Below are 23,210 nucleotides of genomic sequence, written 5' to 3' on the forward strand. Positions count from 1 at the left end.
GTCGGGCTCTGGGCTGATGGCTCGGAGCCTGGAGCCTGTTTCCGATTCTGTGTCTCCCTCTATCTGTGCCCCTCGCCCGTTCATGCTCTGTCTCTCTCTGTCCCAAAAATAAATAAACGTTGAAAAAAAAAAAATTAAAAAAAAAAAAAAGATATAGTTATCTGTGCTCATAGACTTTAAAAGAGTACAAATTCACCCACTATTATGAACAATAATTACCATTCAAAACTAAAGTTAGAGTTTTGGTTTGGAACCACCACAAATATTTTTTAAAAGTCAGAGCAAGTCAGGGCCCTAGAGCATTTACTCAGATCTTTCATTTGATAAAGACCTAGCATTTATCATGTTTTAGGTACTGAGATATGATAAAGTGATGAAGAGATGGTTTAACGCACAGTTCAGTTTATGCCACTGATCCAGTAGCAAAACTCATAACCAAGAAGCCGTAAATCTACTTAACAATACAACCATTTAGCCACTATTTCTCTTTGCTAAAGAATAACGTGCAATTGCCAGATGCCTTGCTGAAATTCAAGTAACTTATGAGCACAAACAATATGCCAACACTAGGAATACAAAAATTAGTAAGATATGATCCTTACTCCCCAGGAGCTCATAATTTTGAAAACAGGATCAACTATTTATCTTGGCATCCTTCCAACCTACCCGAACAGTAATCTCATAAAAGTGAGTCATCCTATATTTCATCTTCTTACTCTTAGCTATATCCTGCTATAAAATTAAAATACATCTTTTTTCCCTTGGTGTTTACAAGTTCCAAATATTTATAGACTTATGTCTCTACTTCATTGTCTCAGCCAAGATAAATATATTTAGCTCCTCTTCTCCTTTCTTTTTAAAGCAATTCCTCAATGTAAGTAATATTTTTAGTGACTTTGTTTAAATTCTCTACTTCTGGTAAATTTTAGGATCCATATGATATAGCTAACTACTATTACAGATATATAATCAATCACGATGAAAACCCCAACCTTGGGGCGCCTGGGTGGCTCAGTTGGTTAAGCGTCCGACTTCAGCTCAGGTCACGATCTCGCAGCCCGTGAGTTCGAGCCCCGCGTCAGGCTCTGGGCTGATGGCTCAGAGCCTGGAGCCTGTTTCCGATTCTGTGTCTCCCTCTCTCTCTGCCCCTCCCCCGTTCATGCTCTGTCTCTCTCTGTCTCAAAAATAAACGTCAAAAAAAATTTTTTTTAAAAGAAAAACCCCAACCTTCTTTGATGATATAATGCTTCTTTTGTAAAGTCCAAAACACTGATTTTTTATTTACTTTTTAAATTTGGGGGGTTGTATTATTACATTGCAAATTCACATTTACTCTAACACCTTTAACTCTGGATCTTGCAGAGACAGTATATACTCTGAAATAATTGTGACTAACAAATAGTGTAAAGCACTATGTCAATGGGAAACGAAGCATTAAGAAAAACCACTCACCGACTGAAACTGCAACTCTATTGCACAAAAAATAATTTTTTGCATGTCCCCATCATGCTTTCAACACCACATTCATATGTGATACGCTTTGTATTTCTATACTTACTAGAGAATCTATCTCAAGTAAACACACAGTTTAAATCTTCTACTCCTGAAAATACTTTGGCAAAACCATGGCAATGTGGTCCAGCTATCAGTACTCATGATCAGCGAAAAGAACTGAGTAGGCTCTCACAGGGTAGATTCCTACTTCAACGTCTAGCTCAAGTGACAGCTCTCTTGAAACTTTCCCTCATCCCCTCCTCATAACCTCTTCTAAGCTTGAGTAGCATTTAATCTGTGCCTATCACGTAGCCATGATCACCATCTTTCTCACCTATCTTACAGCACAACTGTTTATGCGTATGTCGTGTTTCTTCTCTGAGAGTAAACTCCGGAGAAGGTCTTTAATGCAATCGTATGTGTACTGTCCCCATATATCCTTGCTTTAAACACACAAGGTAATAATAAATGTTTATTGAGGACAGTGTGTTGAAATATAAATATGTTACTTGATCCAGAAGCATACGGTAAGAATCTATTCTTACTCATATTAATTCACTGAGGAAGTATTTACTCAGTACCTGTTGTGTACTCGAGTACTGCTAGTGTGCCAAAAGGATTCGTAGACCCTCCTCTCTCAAGAAGTGTATGGTCTAGAAGATGATCTAAGACAGCCACTATAATACTAACAGATAAGTGCCGTAAGAGAAGTAAAGAAGTACCACGGCAACCAACAAGAAGGAGAGATTATTGGGGCGCCTGGGTGGCTCAGTCGGTTAAGCGTCCGACTTCGCCTCAGGTCATGATCTCACAGTTTGTGAGTTCAAGCCCCACATTGGGTTCCGTGTCCAGAGCTTGGAGGCTGCTTTGGATTCTGTGCCTCCCTCTCTCTCTCTGCCCTTGCCCAATTCACACTCTGTCTCTCTCGCTCTCAAAAATAAATAAACATTTAAAAAAAAAAAAAAAAAAGGAGATCTTATTTCCAAGTAGGAATGGATACGAGGATAAGTTTTAACATTTGTGCAAGTCCTCACAGACAGGTAGTATTTGAATATGTACAGATGGGGTAATAAATAAAGGTCATTGAGGCAGGAAATCTCAGGATGACACAGGGGACAATCAATAGTTTAATGGTATAGTGTAAGTGAAAGATTATAGGCTTGGGATAAAGAAAAATTCTAAAGAGAGTTGGAGCTATATCTGCTATGACCTTGAAAGCCCAATAAGGAACTAGAGCTTTAGTCTGTACGCAATGAGGAACTATTTCAAAGTTCTTGATCAGGAGCTGTGTAATTATCCAGAAGGTCTACAGTGGATGGAAGGGAAAGAGATTGTTTGCAAGGAGACAAGTTAAGAGGCTAGTACCATACCGCAAGAAAGAGATAATAAAGGCCTGAACTAGGAATGAGGCACTAGAGATGGAAATAGACAGATGGAAGAGAGAGCTTAGAGATGAAACTGACAAGACCAGGCAAGGCCTAGATGTACAGTGCAAGGGTTTGCAAGGGGTAAAAGAACCTTCTAGGCTGAGAAAAGGGTGATGCCATAACTAATATAGACATTAAAGCAGCAGCAAGCCAACAAAGAGAAAACCAGGTCCTAGTCATCCTGAGTTTTAGTCCCAGTGGACACTCAGGCGACAACATTAGAAATAAAATCTGTGAATCTATGCTATTGAGAATAAAATACACAGTGTTGTGAAAAAAGAGAAGAGTTGAAATTAGTCAGTCTTCAATAAAAGATTTTGATCGATGATTCAAACGTGTACATGACCTCAAAAATAACTCACATAGCTTATGTTAATTACATAAAAAATTAATGAAGGAGAGGGTTTGATCTAGAACAACCTCATGTAACCACAGAAAAATGTGCTGATTCATGGTTAATAGTAAAGTGGATAGGTGGAAGTCTTTGAGAACTTTACAGTTCAAAATTATGAGGTGAAATGCATCTGTTGAAATGGTAAACCCATCTTTGTGGTCACTGGCATTTGGCTCCAATTTATTTTCAATGCCACAGCAAGAGATGGTCAAGTCAGAAGACAAGGCCTGACAATGTAGCCACAGGTACTAACTAGATCTTCTTGTGTATTCATTCCTTTCTATAATAAATACTTTTCCTCAATTAGTAAAACTGAGTTGACCTACATTCATCCCTACCATATCCCTAGAATCTCCAAAAGCCTAAGAAATAATGATCTTGAAACCATTTTTTCAAGGAGAGTTAGGAACAAAACTTCCAATTTTAAACTCATGATTATTACAACTATTCAGTACCCATATTTTCTTACAAATAAACAAAAAAAATCTCATCAACATAAACTAACAACAATGCAAAGATAACTGGCATAGAATCTGACATTAACAAATGTTTGTTACATGTGTACTGAAAAAAAGGTAAAATCAAACATTTGATTTGTTCATAATACTGATAACAACCTTTATTGATAATACTGACAACGTTCTATTTACTGGATGCAGGGTCATTATTTCCATTTAGCTCTTAAGGGAAAAAAACAGTAAGAACTCAATCTTTAATTATTAATATTTTTACTGAAAATGAGCAATAATGTGAAGAACAAAATGGACTGAAAGGTACTTATTTTACATGTGACTATTCCATTAAGATTATACCAATTATGCATTGAAAACCACACATTTTATAGCTATGCATAAATATAATGAAAGAACATATACCAAATGTTAATAAGGGTACTCTTTTAAGCGTAGGCTTATGGGTGATTTTTATTTTCTTCTTTTTTGGTTTTATGTATTTTCAAAATTTTCTATAATCAATGTTCATAATAATTGTACCAAGAAGAAAAGGTATTTTTAAAAAGAGGTCAAAAAAACCCATATTGATCAATTTAAAAGAAACATACTTACCAGATCTCTGTGAAGCACCCAATTTGCATGGAGGTAATGGATACCATCAAGAATCTGGTAAAGTAATGATTTGACCATAGATCTTGGCAACTGCATGGGCTTTTTATTTGCTTTTGATGCACGGTGAAACTTAATAATGTGCTAAAAATTAAAAAAAATAAAACATACTATTATAACATATAGTCTCTGCTAATATTTGTATCAATAAAACACAATCAAGTCTACAATGAATTCTCTACATTTAAAAATTACTTATTAAAGGCCAATAATGACACAAAGAAAAATAATTTGAATGATAAGGGACCTATACTGGGGGTGAGTGTGACAATGTTATTGTGGGTATAATAACTAGATTTACTGAAACCAGTAAGATTTTCATTAAATAGAACCAAAAGGTAAAAAGCACTGATACTTAAAAGACTGCATAAAAACAGTACTAGTATTTTTTTTGAAAAAAAAAAAAAGTATTAGTTGTATTCTCTACTGACAGAATGAAAGATTAAAAGAGAAGAAAAAAATACTCTATAATTCTTTACTATATTTTTTAAAATATTTTATTTTAAGTAAACTCCATGCCACACATGGGGCTCAAACTCATGACCCTGAGATCAAGAGTTACATGCTCTACCAACCGAGCCAGCTACATGCCCTTAAATCTTTACTACTGTATAAAAAGTTAGCACTTAGTAAATCTGTATAATGTCACTGACTATGTGTACATTTGAATTATTGCAAAAGTCTACCCTCTTTTGGCATAGGATGAAATTAGGATATATTCCTAGTAGTTAATATTAAATAGGAAATCATTAGAAAGGAGGAAGGAGAGAACAAGGCGAAATTCAACCTCATTGAAATAAATACAACTGGATCACTATATTCAAATTTTTATGACCACATGTTATTTTGTAGGTTATGATAACATCATTTTGATAGGGAAGATATGCTACCTGTCCCCCAAACCTCCACCTCCATCTTTGCCTCACCCCTGTGCAAAACACAACATGATGGGTATTAAAGGTCATGTAGGGGCGCCTGCGTGGCTCAGTCGGTTGAGCGACCAACTTTGGCTGAGGTCATGATCTCACAGCCCGTGAGTTCAAGCCCCGCATCAGGCTCTGTGCTGACAGCTCAGAGCCTGGAGCCTGCTTCAGATTCTGTGTCTCCCTCTCTCTCTGCCCCTCCCCTGCTTATGCTCTGTCTCTCTCTGTCTCAAAAATAAATAAAAACATTAAAAAAAATTAAAAAAAAAAAAAAAAGGTCATGTAAACCCCTATTGAACAACACTGGTAAAGCTGTCAATAATGCTCCACTAACTTAAACATGGCCAAATGGCATAGAAAAATTTTAACCTATTAACAGAGCTTTCTTGCTTTTTCATAAGCTGTTTAACAACATGTACTTTATTTAAGGAACTAATAGAAAATTAGGGTTTATATGGAGGGGCAGTATCCAGAAAATATATAATAGGAGCTACACATATATAACTTTCAACATTTTATAGCCACAGCAAAAGAAAAAAAAAAAAAGAAACAGGTAAAATTAATGTAGTATATTTTAATTAACCCAGCTTATTCAAAATATTATCATTGCAACATAGAATCAAAATAAAAAATATTAATGAGATTTTTTTTTTTCATACTAAGTCTTCAAAAGTCCGTGCGTATTTTATATTTACAGTACATCTCAATTTAGACCAGCTACACTTCAGGTGCTCACTAGGCACACGTGGCTAAGGGCCATCATGTTACAAACGACATGGTTCTACAGGACCCGATCAGTCCAATGCACTGCATGTTCTTTCATTATACCACTGATGTTCAAGGTGAAGTACGTACATTATCAAGTAACTCTTGGATCCAAATCCACAAAGGACCCGGAGAAATGGGGAAAACATCATTTTTATGAATATCCATGAAAAGAATGGAGAAAAATTCACTGGACACTGTTATCAATATGCTGTAATAGCATAAACTCTGAAAGCTCCTTAAAGACCAAGAAGACTGTCAAAGTTATTCCTAAACAGATGTGTGACTTTATGTAGATGACAAACCGCACTATGTTAAGTCAGAATTTAATTACCCAAAATTTGAACTTCCGGCCAAGTTTGATTTTTTTTTTTTTACTTTTAGCAACTCCTTGGATAAAATGTTTAAGCATCTTGATTCCCAACTTAAAAACTTTAGAATTGGAATTTGGGGCTAATATTTGTAAAACCATGTATGTACCTCTATTTTGTGGAGTTGGTTTTAAATGCCAAAATGTTGCAAGAGATTGACCTTAACTTAGAGAAAGTATTCACAAGTATATAACTGGTGAAACTTGAACTACAGTGTGTACCACAAGAGAAAGCCATTTTCACTACACATATCAGTAAACTGCCATTAATTACTTGCATAAAATCACAGTTTCATACACATTAACACTTTCTGAAGTAAAATTTCTGAATATTACAAATACTATCTTCTCAGTATAATAACATGATAATGTTCATTGCTCAAATTCTTTTAAATCTGCATTTTCATTTATTTATTTTTATTTTTTATATTGCATTTGCATTTATTATATTTATTTTGAACTCTGTTCAACAGAGCAAGTTTTGTTTTACGTGCATTAGTAATATGCAGTGCATATATTTGTTTCTCCATACCTAGATGAAGAGTCCTAAAAATAAAGTGAATTTAAACTTACCCACAAATCATGTTCTGCATAATCAAAGAGCAGCCACACCTTCCTGTCACTGTGAGAAAGGAACACCTTCTGCAATGCGATCACATTAGGGTGCTTCAATTCTCGCAAAAGCTGAATGCAAGAGAAAGAAGAGGGGTCACTCTCCTGCTAGCAAGGAGGGGGGAATGATGAACTTTCTATAAGTTGAAAGTGAAATCTTTGAAAATTTAAGCAAAATAAAAGGAAAAAAAAAACCCCTACTGGGGCGCCTGGGAAGCTCAGCTGGTTGTCCGACTCTTGATCTTGGCTCAGGTCATGATCTCACGGTTCCTGGGTTCAAGCCCCACATCGGGCTTTGTGCTGACAGTGTAGAGCCTGCTTGAGATTCTCTCTCCTCTCTCTGCCCCTTCCTACTTGTGTGTGCTCTCTCTCTCAAAACAAATAGATAAACATTAAAAAAAAAAAATACCCCTACTCAGAGATAAGTTCTGTCAACACCTTGGTGCATATCCTTCGGTTCTTTTTCTATGTGTATGTGTATGTTCCTAAGTGGGATCACTTTGGGTCGCCTGGGTGGTTCAGTTTGAGCACCTGACTCTTGATTTCAGCTCAAGTCATGATCTCAAGGTTGTGAGATTAAGCCCTGCAGCGTGGAACCTACTTGGGATTCTCTCTCTCCCTTTCTCTCTGCCCCTCCCCTGCTCATGTTCATGATCTCTCTGTCAAAATAAGTAAATAAACATTTTAAAATAAATAAAATAAAATGGGATCTTTTTTTTTTTTTTAAACGTTTATTTATTTTTTTGGGACAGAGAGAGACAGAGCATGAACGGGGGAGGGGCAGAGAGAGAGGGAGACAAAGAATCAGAAACAGGCTCCAGGCTCTGAGCCATCAGCCCAGAGCCCGACGCAGGGCTCGAACTCACGGACCGGGAGATCGTGACCTGAGCTGAAGTCGGACGCTTAACCGACTGCGCCACCCAGGCGCCCCAAAATGGGATCATTTTAAGCAGTAATATGTAAAATGGTAAACAAAAGTAATATCTTATCACTGAATGATTAAATATATTTTGGAATGTGCCTATCTTTTTTACTGTTGGGGGACAGGAACCACATATTAATACTATCTATATCTACTCTAACACAGTATGTGCTCAATAAATATTTGACAAAAGAAGGAAAGATATTTGACAATCCCTACACTAGAGCATGTGGTTGAGGTTTTTTTTTACGAAAGCAGTGAGTATAAGATAATCTCTCATACCCACTGATTAAAAAAAAAAAACAATTGGTGTGGAGAAGAGGTCCTATAAATAGAGAAAGGATAAGCCCGCACAGAGTAGAAGCTGCACCATGATAAACAAGGAAATCATAAAAAGATAGACCGGATCAGCAAGTGAAAACTTAGCACCTGGCACTTAACAGGCAGTTGCCTGATAAAATATTCAGCAACAATAACTTTATCTGTCCAAGATGAAAGCCTATAAGCATGCCTGCCACAGGCTGTCCTTAACCAGGGTTCAGATTTAACACAAACATATTCAATTTGATATTTTGAATGTCTTTTATTTTTTTAATTTTTTTTTAACCTTTATTCAGTTTTGAGAGACAGAGAGAGACAGAGCATGAATGGGGGAGGGGCAGAGAGAAAGGGAGACACAGAATCCAAAGTAGGCTCCGGGCTCCCAGCTGTCAGCTCAGAACCCGACGTGGGGCTCGAACTCACGAACAGTAAGATCATGACCTGAGCCAAAATCGGACGCTTAACCGACTGAGCCACCCAGGCGCCCCAGTCTTTTATTTATTTTGTATTTTATTTGAGAGAAAGAGAGAGAGTGTGTGCATGTGAGCGGGGGCAGGGGCAGAGGGAGAGAGAAAATTCTAAGCAGGCTCCATACTCAGTGCTGAGCCTGACACAGGGCTCGATCCCACAACCCTGGGATCCTGACCCAAGCAGAAATCAAGAGTTGGACACTCAACTGACTGAGCCACCGAGGTGCCCCTGAATGTCTTTTAAATATAAAACTCTGTGGCAGATACAAAAAGGGAGAGGGAGCAACATTTCTACTGAATACTTTGTAAGATGATTACACACACACACACACACACACACACACACATGCACGTTTTTCTCTCATTTAATTCTTACAACTACCCTATGATGTACATGGAACCTGAAGTCCAGTGTAATAAAAATAACTTGACTAATATCAAACACCTAGAAAGAGAAGAGGTTCGGATTTAAATAGATCTGCCTAATTCCAAAGTCCATGCTTTTTCCATTATGGCTGAAGTCCTTGTCTTCAATTCCTACAGTGTACTGGGCAAGACAGACATATAAACAGATCAACGAGACAAGAGAAAAATGAATTGCCTACCCATTCTAATAACTTTAAATGAGTAAAGTATACCTTGCATGCCTGTGCTGGAATTCTGTAAAAATCGTGTGAACTCCATCTCTGGAACTCTTATAAATTACTTCCCAGCTGCCTAATTCTTCACTACTTTTGACGTCAGGTTTCCCAGTTCTTCAATTCTATTATTTTGGCTCTGTACTTCAGCTCTTTCTCTTCACCTGAACTTTGACCACCTTCCTGGAAGGTGCTCTACCAGCTCTAATCTGGGCGTGGTTCCCAGATATGACTCCTTGGGTTCTCCCTCAAACCACATGCCCCGAAACAGAGTTAGGATGGGCTGAGCTGCCTAGACAGCCGTCTACTTTTCACAGTCTGCCTCAGGATTCTATCCGTATTTCCTATCGGATCTAGGTAGAAGGAGGAGCTGGAAGGAAATATCCGGGGAAGATATAATAGTCCTACTCCCTTGGTGGGGAGGGAGAGAGGAGGGCGATTAAATGGGCGCTCAGCTATCAGCTACTATCTGTTCCCTCTGCCTCAGAAATGTTAAACAACCCTGCTTCTTGCGTCAGATGCAAATATTAGACAAAACAGGCTCCTAATTAATGACTGAATCAGAGAAAGTGGCATTTTGGAGGGATGCAGAGCTATATCCAGTTTCCTGCTTTTGAATATTTTAGGCTCCCAGACTCAGTGGGTTAATACATTTAATGACCCCACTTGCCATGGTCAACCTTCAAGCGCTTGGACACTGGTAAGAAGCCTCACTGCAGGTGCAATGCCTTGTTACCCTCTCTTTCTCTCAATACTGATGAACTTAGAAAGTTTGGCTTTATTATGTCTCTACCCAAAATACGTTCTTTGTTGCCTGCAGTGGAAGGGAAAGTGAGACTCACTTCTGCATCTAAACCAGGCTCTGACTTGTATGGGGGAGGGGATATCACATGTAGCAATATTTTATCAATATCTCTAAAAAATTATGTTTTCTGTGACTACAAACTGGTGATCCCTCTACAATGAAGCCACTTTAACTCCCATATTTCAACATTATTTTGAATAGGTAATACAATCCAAAAATCAAAAGTACTTAAAAGATACCTCATTACCACTCCTGCCCTTAGTGACCCTAGTCCCTCTTGCCTGCTGGAATTAACAACTTTTATTAATTAATCCTTCCAGTGTTTCTTTATGGAAATAAAGCAAATGGAATACATATTTTTAATCTGTCCTTATTTACTCAAAAGATAGCACTTAACTTTTTCTTAGCATAATCTATCTTAGAAATCCCTCAATATCAGAAATCCCTCAACTGATCCCTCAATCCATCAATGCTAGTATGTAGAAATCTTTCTTTATCTTTCTTACAGCAGCAATTATTTCTAGGTCTTTCGCTTTCTAGGTTCTTTTTTGTATTGTGGTAAAATATACATAACACAAAATTTATCATTTTAACCATTTTTCACTGTACAGTTCAATGGCATTAAGTATATTCACACTGTTGTGCAACAATCGCCACTATCCTTTCTTCAAAACTTTTTTAGCATCTCAAACTGAAACTCAGTACCATTAAACAATATGGCCCCTGAGAAACTCTACTTTCTACCTCTATGATTTGACTATTCTAGGTACCTCATGTAAGTGGAATCATATAACATTTGTCTTTCTGTGTCTGGCTTCTTTAACATGTCTCCAGGGCTCATCCATGTTATAGCATATGTCAGAATTTCTTTCCTTTCAAAGGCTAAATAATATTCCATTGTATGTACATACCACATTTATTTATCTATTCATCCCTCCCATCATTCCATGGATATCTGGGTTGATTCCACCTTTTAGCTATTATGAATGAATAATGCTGCCTTGAACACTGATATACAAATATCTCTTATTTTCTTTTATATATCCAGGAGTAAAACTGGTGGATCCTATGATAATTCTATGTTTAATTTTTTGAGAAACCACCGTACAGGTTTCCTTTTAATATGACCTACAGGAGAGAAAAGTGTAGAGTTTTCAACTGCATGCATTTAGTAGAAATTTTTTCCTAATCCCCAAATTTGCATGTTCTAGCACAGCAATATATACTTTGTATTTCTGCAGATCTGCTGAGTCTTTCCTACCCTACAGGTCTCTATAAGTCACTAACATCAATGTGAAAGCAGACGACGCAAAGAAATAGCAAGCTAATGTTACTTATGCCTATTCTGTTCTTTCTTCAAATTCGTCCTTCAATCGACAGCCAAAGTGGTGTTTCAAAGATACAATACTGATCATCTCCAACCCCAGGGACAGGTCTAAGGAAGTAAAACAAGAGATAAGGCAAAGGCCAAATACTGAGGAACCTTGCAATCCATGCAGAAGTGTCACCAGTAAGGTTCTTTAATATCACTGGAAACTTGCTGGGCACAGGGGGTTAATGGAGAAACCAGCTGACACTAAAGGTACCACAGTCTGGCTTTCTTCTGTGTGTGTCTCATGGTCAGACCACTGAACAAGCAAGTTTGAGGGTGAGTTTAAGATGACTCAGATTTGGCCTCACGGGATCATCTGCACTTTATGTGTATTTATATTCATATATTTTTATATTGCTTTAACAGTTTACAACTGCCTCCCTCCTTAAACCTTGAAGACAATTTTTAAATTATACCTATATCTCCAGGGACTAAACACAGCCTGAAACATAGAAGGAGCCCTGTTTTTAGTGATCTCCTCTAGTTTGAGGGCTTCAAATGTCACCTATGTGCCTGAACTCCCAGATGTTTATCCCTAGCTCACACCTCTTCCCTGAACTCCAGCAATGTGTATCAACATCTCTACTTGAATGTCTACGAGCCAAAACTAGGGTAATGATTTCTACGTACCCTGCCTTCTACCTCAACTGCTCTTCCCCAGGCTCAGTTGATAGCAACTTCATTGTTCCAGTTACTCAGGTAAACAACTTCAGACTTTAGCTCTATTTGCAATATACCTCCCCAGTGAGTCTTTCCCAGGCCTTCTATTTGAAATTATAACCTCCCTCGCCACCTTTATTTTTTTTTTCTACAAAGTACTATCACTACCAAACATATTACAGCTCTATATCCCTTATCTATAATTCTAAAGAGCTTGGAAAACCTAAAGCTTGGGGCACCTGGGTGGCTCAGTCGGTTAAGGATCTGACACTTGATTTCGGCTGAGGTCATGATGCCAGTTTGTGAGATTGAGCCCTGCATCAGGCTCTGTGCTCAAAGTGCAGAGCCTGGTTGGGATTCTCTCTCCGTCTCTCTCTGCCCCTCCGCTGCTCACTCTCTCTCTCTCAAAATAAATAAATAAACATTAAAAAAGGAAGGAAGGGGGGGCGCCTTGGTGGTTCAGTCGGTTAAGTGTGACTTTGGCTCAGGTCATGATCTCACGGTTTGTGAGTTCAAGCCCCACATTGGGCTCTGTGCTGACAGCTCAGGAGCCTGCTTCAGATTCTGTGTCTCCTTCTCTCTCTGCCCCTCCCCTGCTTCTGCTCTGTCTCTCTCTGTCTCTCAAAAATGAATAAATGTGAAAAATAAATAAATAAAAATAAAAAAGGAAGGAAGGACGAGAAACAAAAACTTTCTAGGAACTCATGTAGGAAAAACAAATTTAACCTCAATGGTAAAATAAATCCACTGTCAAGGGCACATCCTTTCAGGTTATCAGATTCTGATTCTATGGAAGCTGTTTTACAACTCTGTACGTTATAGCTAACTGATAATATGCAGAATAATTCTTGTCTATACGCATGCAAATTGTCCTGTCCAGTAGAGGTTCATTGACTTCCCTCTCTCATTATGGAAGAGGCCAGTTTTGCCTCACTTGCACATCATTTTAACCTTCCTGATCTATAAATATGCCTGTTCTAGGGAGTCTCCTTTTAATATATATATATTTTAACGTTTATTTATTTTTGAGAGAGACAGACAGACAGAGCATGAGCAGGGGAGGGGCAGAGAGAGAGAGAGAGAGAGAGAGGGAGACACAGAATCTGAAGCAGGTTCCAGGCTCTGAGTTGTCAACACAGAGCTGGACGCGGGGCTCGAACTCACGGACTGCGAGATCATGACCTGAGCTGAAGTCAGACACTTAACCGACTGAGCCACCCAGGAGCCCTAGGGACTCTACTTTGAATGGGCTATACCGTCTACTTGGTTCCTTCATTTAACAAGTTAAATAAAACCTTGAAGATGTGTTCATCTTATATCTGTATCACATCATAATTTAACCTTTTTTTTTTGAAAAGTATCCTTTAATACTCATTTTGCAGAAATATCTCACTTGCATTCACGTGAAGCTGTTACAGTCTTTATTCATCCAAGTGTGAATGTTCATACTTCTATACTAAAGAATATTAATAGGTTTGATTACTGCTTCCCTGGGGGTTAGATAACATGATATATATACCACATTATCTTTCAAAAATCTTTTTAAAATTTTTGAATCTAAAATACATCTGTTCCTGGGGCTTTATTTAAGAAATTGTGGACCTAGCTATTGTTTATTTATTTTATCTTGTTTATCATCTGTCTCTCTCCATTAACATATAAGCTCCCTGAAGGCGAAGTTTTTGTTGGTTTTATACCCCCAGTGCTTAAAATGGTTCCTGGCACACAGTAAGCACTCAAGAAATGTCAAATGTCAGAAGAATTAAATCTGCTGAACTTACCTGGTTTTTACAAAATAAACCAGTAAAGAGCTTGGAGTATTGTAAGACTTTGCTATCGTTTCAAAAGGTGTTTTGAATGATTCTGTTTTTAATAAACTGAACAGACTGTGTCTACAAATAGTTTTTCTAAGGATACTCACTTTCCTCAAGCTACATTTATTTTAAGCTTAAAAAGGAATGGTTATCTCCACCAACGCCCACACTACCAGAAGTACAAGTGTGGGGCCTTACTGTAAAGAGCAGAAACAAGGCTCTTAATAGCTCAGGGTGAAATATTTAACCTGCATAGAACCTGAAAAGCCAAAGGATATGATGAGGGTGTTTCCTGAAAGGGAAGCACTACAAAATTCTAAAGAAAATGTACACAGGAAAAAGGGACACAGGGGGACACACGCGAGGAACTAAAGGAAAGATTTATCCAATCACTGGTTACCCTCAAGGTGACTTTACTAACCAAATGCTAGACCCGAAATAATTGCCACTCAAGAGTGTATTCTCTACCCTTATTTACGGAAGCAAACAAATGAAAAGAAGGAAATTTCTCAACCACTATTTACTGAAGAAACAAATGAACAAAAACAGTAAATATAAACGTCCAATAATAAGAAGACTGATAAGTAAACTATGTGGATATCCACATATTGTTGACTCATAGGCATATGCCTCGAGTTTTTAAATACATGAGAAAACACTTATACAATAATATCGTGATGTAACATAAAAGGGCTGCAAAATAGGAGCGCCTGGGTGGCTCAGTCGGTTGAGCATCCAACTTCAACACAGGTCATGATCTCACAGTTTGTGGATTCGAGCCCCGCATCAGGCTCTGTGCTGACAGCTTGCTCAGAGCCTGCAGCCTGCTTCAGATTCTGTGTCTCCTCCTCTTGCTCCGCCCCTCCCCCGCTCATGCTCTGTCTCTCAAAAATAAATAGATGTTAAAAAAATTTTTTTAAATATTTTTAAAAAAGGCTGCAAAATATTAAATGTTTATAAAATAGGAAATAGATCAAAACATTAATATAGTTATGTCTGGATGGTGGGATTATGTGTGACTTTTAGTTCTTTCTATTTTTCTATTTTACAGGTTTTCTATAATGAACATTACTCTTGGGATTTAAAAACTCACACACATGCACACACACACACACACACACACACACACACACACACACCCCGCAAAAGGCAGTTCTTTCTCTCCAGAAATCTACCTGCTAAGATAAGATGACTATCAAACTATCACAGCTTCTTATGTGGTTGATCTGAAAAGGGACACAAAGAAAGAAGGAGATGGTCATGCTTTTACTACCTTAATTCTTGGAAATATCAGATTTTACCAATGGTACCTGTGACAGATATGCAGAAAACTAAAATGATCTCAAAGGAGCTAATGAAGAATGTGCAGTAAACATGCCAAGATTTTATCTGATCTTCCTTCAAGGGCATATAAGTGATTATAAAGAGTATCCAGTTTTCACTGTTCTAAACATATAATAATTCAAAGTTATAATACTAAACTTTTATCTCTAAGGTACTACTTAGGATCCTGACTCACTACAAGGAGGCTTGGGCTAGACTAACAATTACAGAACCCAGTTTTTATTTTTATCCACACATCTTTCTTCCCCTCTTATCCCCTCTTTCTGTTCTCCAAGTCTCTGATGCCCCCACGGTTCCAGATTCCTCTTTTAGGGTATCTGAATGGAAAGGGTCCTCTTATACTTCAATAACTCACTTATCTCAAAGTAAATTCAATTTTCTATTCTTATTTGATCTGTTGAAAGTAACCGCAGGATTCATTTGACTATCAATCTTTGCCCATAGTGAACATGGCTTTCCTTTAGGAAGCACTGAGTATACCATTTTTTTTAAGTGTCTCTCTCTCTCTCTCTCTCACATACACACACACACACACACACACACACACACACACACACACACACACACAAAGACAAATGAAACTGTTTATTTTATGGCAAACGGGATTCACCTAACTCCAAAATGCCCCAATATTCCTAAACTGAAATCTAAGAATTAGCATTTTGAAATCTGACACTTGCACATCTGTGACAGCAGCCCTTCTGGAAGCTGGTCTTTGCAAAACACAGAGATACATTATAACCTTCCAGCAGGTGGCACTCATACTCTGAAAAGGGGTCTATAAAACAGTAACCCAGCTCTGGTTAAAGGTGGCCCTACATTTTCTTGCTTTATTTTACCTTAGGGACACTACTTAGGTACCAGTCATAAGCTTCAGGGAGGTCAATGATCCACTTCCACAAAGAGGAAGTGACAGTGAGGCAGCAGGCACAAGGCAAAAAGTACAGGTTTTAGAATTCTGAGATCTGAATTTGAGTCCTGACTGATTAACTATATGACACAGAGCAAGTTGATTTAAAAATCCTTCTGGGCCTCATGGAATGATAAATATCTACAGTGAAACATAAACACAGTTTCTGTAAGAATTAAATGAAATACAAGCACATTATGTAACATAATGCATAGGACATATTAAGAACTTGATAAATTATAGTTATTACTCTTATTAATTAACTCTTATTAACAAGAATGTGATGAGGACTACATGACATAATATATGCAGAAAGCCTGGAATACTAGAAGTTCTTGATGAACAGTAACTGTTATTGTCATTACATATAAGTGGAAGGGACTGACCACTCCAGACAGAGACACCTGTTAGAGGGAGATGTAATGAGATGGGGAATGCTATAGCATTTCCTTACCAAATTTCTGAAACTCTCCCTGGGTAGAATCTATTATAATACTACGGCTATGGGAAAGTTACTTTCCTTTCCATTCTGCAACAATCTGGTTTCCTTTTCTCTCTGACCTCAAGCACAACAAGGTACTTAACGACGGAGCGATTTTTGAAACCAAGTGAGGTCTATAATAAATAAATAAATAAATATCTCCTCAATTATGATAACATATATGTTCTTTTTAAAGTATGAGTGTTTGGGGGTGCCTGGGTGGCTCAGTCGGTTCAGCGCCCAACTCTTGATTTTGTCTCAGGTTATGATCTCACAGTTCATGGGTTTGAGCCCCTTGTTAGGCTCTGCACTGACTGAGCAGAGCCTTCTTATGATCCTTTTTCTTCCTCCCTCTCTCTGCCCCTCCCCTGCTTGTGCTCTCTCTCTTAAAATAAACTTAAAAAAAATTTAAATAAATAAGTAAATAAAGTATGTGTGTTTAATCTTCCATGTAACATAGTCCATAGGAGAAAACCACCTATTTCTTATAAATCACTGGCACTCTGAATATATAAGGTTTAAATATGAAAAATGAAACAGATGGAAATCAAAATGAAGAGTTTACAAAGTAAAACCTAAAGAACTAGAATTCTCAAGAGCTTTCTGATTCTTTGAGGGGGATAATCAGAAAATCTTTTCATGTTTTGGGGCGCCTGGGTGGCTCAGTCGGTTAAGCGTCTGACTTCAGCTAGGTCACGATCTCGCGGTCCGTGAGTTCGAGCCCCGCGTCAGGCTCTGGGCTGATGGCTCAGAGCCTGGAGCCTGTTTCCGATTCTGTGTCTCCCTCTCTCTCTGACCCTCCCCCGTTCATGCTCTGTCTCTCCCTGTCTCAAAAATAAATAAAAACGTTAAAAAAAAATTTTTAGAAAATCTTTTCATGTTTCAATGCTCTTGGCTGAAAATCTTCCTACATTCACAATTATTGAAACTAAATTTGTCTTTCACTCTGGACATTGTGCCTTGGGGTTTCAGTAGTTAAAACTCCTAACAAATGTTTATTTCCTTCTCATCTATCCTTTTTATCTCCTAGAAATAAAATGAGGAAGGAAGAAAACTAATTTAAAACTCCTTATTTAGGAGGCACCTGGGTGGCTCAGTCTTGCTTAGGAGTCCAACTTTGGCTCAGGTCATGATCTCACGGTTTGTGGGTTTCAAGCCCCGCGCCAGGCTCCGTGCTGATGGTGGAAAGCCTGCTTGTGTTTCTCTCTCTCCCTTTCTCTGCCCCTTCCACGTGCTCTCTCTCTCTCTCAAAATAAAAAAAATAAAATCAAAACTCCTTATTTAGACCCTTGCTTTTTTTTTTAAAAAAAGTATTGTTTTATTCCCCATAATCCTATCTCTAGTTCTCTTTTCCTTTTCTATTCTGCAGTCTCTCTTGACATCTTACACGTGTCTGAGGTTTAGCTACTACTTTTATAGAGAATCCCAAATCTCAATCTCTAGCTCTAATCTCACTCCTAACTAAACTCTGACATCAAATTCCAACTATGCATATATACATCCACAAGAAAATCCCATTGTACCTTCAAATCCACAGATCCAAGTCTGAACATAGCTTGCCCACCTCGACTTCTTAGTGTGTCCACTATCCTTGCAATTACACTAATATTTCCTAATCACCAAGGCAGGCTCATAACTTACAATCAGTCAGGGCTCAGCCGCTGGACAATTGCTACACACTCTGCCCCTTAAATATCACTCATGAATTCGCACCTTAATAATTAAAAGAAACCTTTAACTAATATTTACACATGTGCTCCTGTCTCTGCCCAGAAAGATCTTCCCCATCCTCTTTGTCTGATTAATGCCTACTTGCTTTTTCAAAGGAGTAATTTATCCCTGCTTAAGAAGGCTTCTCTGAAACTCCTAGTCAGAAGTGGGTGTCTCTTTTGTTTCCATCCGTACTGTATATTTCTGTTAACATACCACTAATTAAATAAAATTATGATGTAGTTTAATTATCTATCTCTCTTAATAGATTGTAAGGTTCTGGAGTGCAATGACTATGTCTTCCATCTCTACATTTTCATTGTCTTGTACAAGCCAGACACATGGTAGGTGTTCAACAAATGTTGGCTGAATTAATGAGGGATGACTTATCTCCTACCTCTTCTTCTAATACATCCTATGTATTGACATCAGAATATCTTCCTAAAATAAAAAGTTTGATGATGTTAACTCTCCCATTCCAAAATCTTAAATGGCTTCAAAGTGAAAACTCCTAAGTAGGACATTCAAAACTATCCACCCCAGGGACACCAGGGTGGCTCAGTCGGTTAAGCATCCAACTTCAGCTCAGGCCATGATCTCCTTGTTCATGAGTTCAAGCCCTGCGTCAGGCTCTGTGCTGACAGCTCAAGAGCCTGGAGCCTGCCTCAAATTCTGTGTCTCCCTCTCTCTCTGCCCCTCCCCCCATTCACACTCTGTCTCTCTCTCTCTGTCTCAAATATAAATAAACATTAAAAAAATTTTTTTTAAAAACCATCCACCCCAAAGGCTAAATCTATTTTTCCAGAAATAATCTCTTTGGTGGGGGTGAGGGTACTGGGGGTGGGGAGCTGAGACTCAAGATAAAACTGCATTGTAAATGAGGCAGGTGGATAGGATAGGACCCAAATTAAGGACTAGTGAGCTTTTCCCTGATAAAGAGAGTATCATAATTGCCATATGTTGTAGCCTTCACCTTAAGGATATTCCCTATGCCATCATCATGAATGGGCAGAATATGCATATACAGCAAACCTAACCTGCTCTGGAAAGTCCCAGAAGGTGCTCCTAATGAACTATGCTTGTTGGAAAGAGAACTGAGAAGTACAGAGCCTCAAACAGCAAGGCAGAGCACTAACAAGTATTCTCATTATGCCATGGAGACACCAGTTCTAAGGACTCCTTCACTATTCATCTTTTAGGAGCAAATATCAAATGAAATCCCTATTCTATTCTAAATTTGCTGTGGCAGACTTCTATCACTATGTAACAGAGATGTTGCTTTTTTTCCCCCCAGATAAATATTTATAAAACCACCTAGCACTGAACCTAGCACAAAGTAGAGAGAATCCCATCAAGTTTTGTTGAATGCAAAAATGAAAGCAACAGAACATGTTTGAATTGGGTTTCAAATACATTGGGTAAATGACATGTATTCCACATTGAAAAAAATATTATTTTTAAAACTAAGAAAATTTCTAATAAGGAATTTAGGAAGTCTGGAAATTGAAACTAGCCTTTGATTAATTAAGCAAATAAAGTAGTAATTCTATCCTAAATGGCCATAATAAACTTCATTTTTATCTCAGTGCACTCTGATGCTATCTGGGTTCACACCTAACCCATACTTATACTTCTAAAATACATGGTTTAGGGATCCCTGGGTGCCTTAGTCAGTTAAGCATCTGACTCTTGGTTTCAGCTCGGGTCATGATCATGCAGTTCATGAGATCAAGCCCCATGTCAGCCTCTGCACTAAGAGCATGGAGCTTGCCTGGGATTCTCTCTCTTTCTCTCTCTCTGCCCCCCACCTTAAAATAAATAAATAAACTTTAAAAAATAAATAAAATAAAATATACGGTTTGTATTTTCTTTAGTAAAAGCAGGCAACCAAATAGCCCTGAAAGTCATCTCCTACCCAGTGCCAACCTCCACCCTCCCTTCCCACCCCCTGCCTCTGGCTAAGGATCTTCAGAGAAAGAGGGGTCTGCTCTCTGAAGGAACTTGTTTAATACATGTTGGATGTTTTACTTTTCAGAATTATTGGTATTATCAATGGTCAGACGCCCCTCCCATAAAACTATAAGAAATTGCACTAACGTTTACAATTTATAGCTAAGGGTTTTGATTAATTATTAATAGCTAAAATACCAACACCAGTAACTCAACGTATTTCACATCACTATGCTTCTAGAGAAGATAAACACAATGAAGTCAAGGCTCAAATAAATTAATCATTTATAGCTCCTGAAGACCTCACAGGAATTTAAACAGCAGTAATAAGTAAAGCTACTAAACGATCTGACCAAATCCAGGAAATGTCTACTGTATTGTTTCCATTAAACAGAAAATCAACTTCCTTCCTACTCTGTTAAAAAACCTTTGTATGTATTATAAGCAAACACAGAGGGGGGTGAGTTTCCACAGTGAAATAAATGACTCCTTTATATTAAACATCTACTAGAATTAATAAATCCTAAATATTTCCACTGAGTATTAACTTTAACATTTAAAAGAGCTTCATTGTGACTAATGTGGCTTTTATGAAAATATGTTAAAACAATGAGGGGGGAAAAACTAGTAATTATGATATTATAATAATGAAAAATAATCCAAATACTATAACTTTCGATAATGTTGTGTTTAGGGGCACCTAGCTGGCTCAATCGGTTAAACATCTGACTTTGGCTCAGCCATGATCTGGCAGTTCACAAGCTGGAGCCCTGCATCAGGCTCTGCAGTGCTTAGTGATGTGAAATATGTTGAATTACTGGCATTGGTATTTTACCTATTAATAACTAATCAAAACCCTTAGTTTTGTGGCACAGAGCCTGATGAGATTCCCTCTCTCCTGTTTCTCTGCCCTTACCCCACTTTCTTTTGCTCTTTCTCCAAATAAATAAATAAACTATTTTTTAATGTTTATTTATTTCTGAGAGAGAGAGAGAGAGAGAGCAAGCATGAGTGGGGGAGGGGGAAAGAGAGAGAGGGAGACACGGAATCCGAAGCAGGCTCCAGGCTCTGAGCTGTCAGCACAGAGCCCGACGCACGCCTCAAACCCACGAACCATGAGATCATGACCTGAGCCAAAGTGGGACGCATAACTGACTGAGCCACCCAGGGACCCCAATAAATAAACTTTAAAAATAATAATAATATTGTATTTAGCAGAGCACATATGTAAAAAGGACAGCATTAATTTTAAAGTAAGCTTTCTTTGAATAATACTGGAACTTTGAAATGTCTTGATTCAAGACTGCTTGAAAAAATACATATGAAATTCACATCTCACTAGACTCTCCTCTTTGAAATGTTATTCTCCAACATAAGTTCTGGTCACACTTAAAACAAACATCTGCTATAGGGAAATCTCCTTTTAAATAAAATTCACAGGGAAAAGGTCAATAAATTTGACTACAAAACTATCTTGTACAGAAAATACACCCTAAACAAAATCAAAAGGCTTACAACAAACTTGGAAACATCACCAAATTGTAAGACACAAACATTAAAAGGCTAATTTGCTTGATTTGCAAAGCTTACAAAAATCATTAAGAAAAAAATACTTCAATAAAACAATGGGCAGAGAATATGGACATTTCACAAGAAGAAATACAATCTAAAATAGTCAAAAACTATATGAAAACATAATTATCTTGCTTAATTGAAGAATGCAAATTGAAGCAATGTTTACAGCAGCACTATCGACAATAGCCAGAGTATGGAAAGAGCCCAAATGTCCATCGATGGATGAATGGATAAAGAAGATGTGATATATATATACAACAGAGTATTACTCGGCAATCAAAAAGAATGAAATCTTGCCATTTGCAACTACGTGGATGGAACTGGAGGGTATTATGCTAAGGTGAAATTAGTCAGTCAAAGAAAGACAAAAGTCATATGACTTCACTCATATGAGGACTTTAAGATATAAAACAGATGAACGTAAGGGAAGGGAAACAAAAATAATATAAAACAGGGAGGAGGACAAAACATAAGAGACTCATAAATATGGAGAACAAACTGAGGGTTACTGGAGGGGTTGGGGGAGGGGGATGGGCTAAATGGGTAAGGGGCACTAAGGAATCTACTCCTGAAATCATTATTGCACTATATGCTAACTAATTTGGATATAAATTTTAAAAAATTAAATAAATAAATAAATAAATAAATAAATAAATAAATAAATAAAGGTAGTAGAAGGGGGGGAAAAAGAATGCAGTAAGAAATAAGACAAATCTGTATTGCTGGTGTGGAAAGATTATCAAGACATAATATTAAGTAATAAAGATGGAACAGAATATATAATATCTCTTAGTACTTTTAAAAGATATACATATGCTGGAATATGCATAAAAAAACATTGGTAAGGCCATAAGTAGTCATTTATAGTAGCTACTTTTGTGCAGAAGGACTAGGCCAAGGAAGACAAAGGTTTAAAGTTTTTTTGTTTTAAATCTTTCTATATATTTTGAATTCTTACGCATATATGTCCTCATCATTTCTGAAATATCAACAGTTGTTACCTGAAGGAACAAATTATGCATAATTTGAATTTGCTACCTTGTACGGCTCTGCATTTTTTAAATTAATTTTTGTAAACACCTACTCTAAGATACTGTTTTTCTCCTGCAGCTTATAACCATTAATAGATTAT

General features: G+C 37.6%; 1 protein-coding gene across 5 annotated transcripts in view; it reads right to left on the reverse strand.

Annotated features, from left to right (window-relative positions):
• The window catches only part of CDK19 (cyclin dependent kinase 19), a 179,302-nt gene that overhangs the window by 46,491 nt on the left and 109,601 nt on the right, over positions 1 to 23,210 (reverse strand). For all 5 annotated transcript variants that reach the window (XM_040474380.1, XM_040474381.1, XM_040474382.1 and 2 more), the window contains 2 exons: positions 7,068 to 7,178; positions 4,380 to 4,520 (listed from right to left, as the gene is read on the reverse strand). In XM_040474380.1, the coding sequence (XP_040330314.1) occupies positions 4,380 to 4,520; positions 7,068 to 7,178 (252 nt within the window). The remainder of the gene's footprint in view (positions 1 to 4,379; positions 4,521 to 7,067; positions 7,179 to 23,210) is intronic.

The sequence above is a fragment of the Herpailurus yagouaroundi genome, unplaced genomic scaffold (assembly GCF_014898765.1).
Source record: "Herpailurus yagouaroundi ecotype Mexico unplaced genomic scaffold, PumYag 139, whole genome shotgun sequence".
Taxonomy (NCBI): domain Eukaryota; kingdom Metazoa; phylum Chordata; class Mammalia; order Carnivora; family Felidae; genus Herpailurus; species Herpailurus yagouaroundi.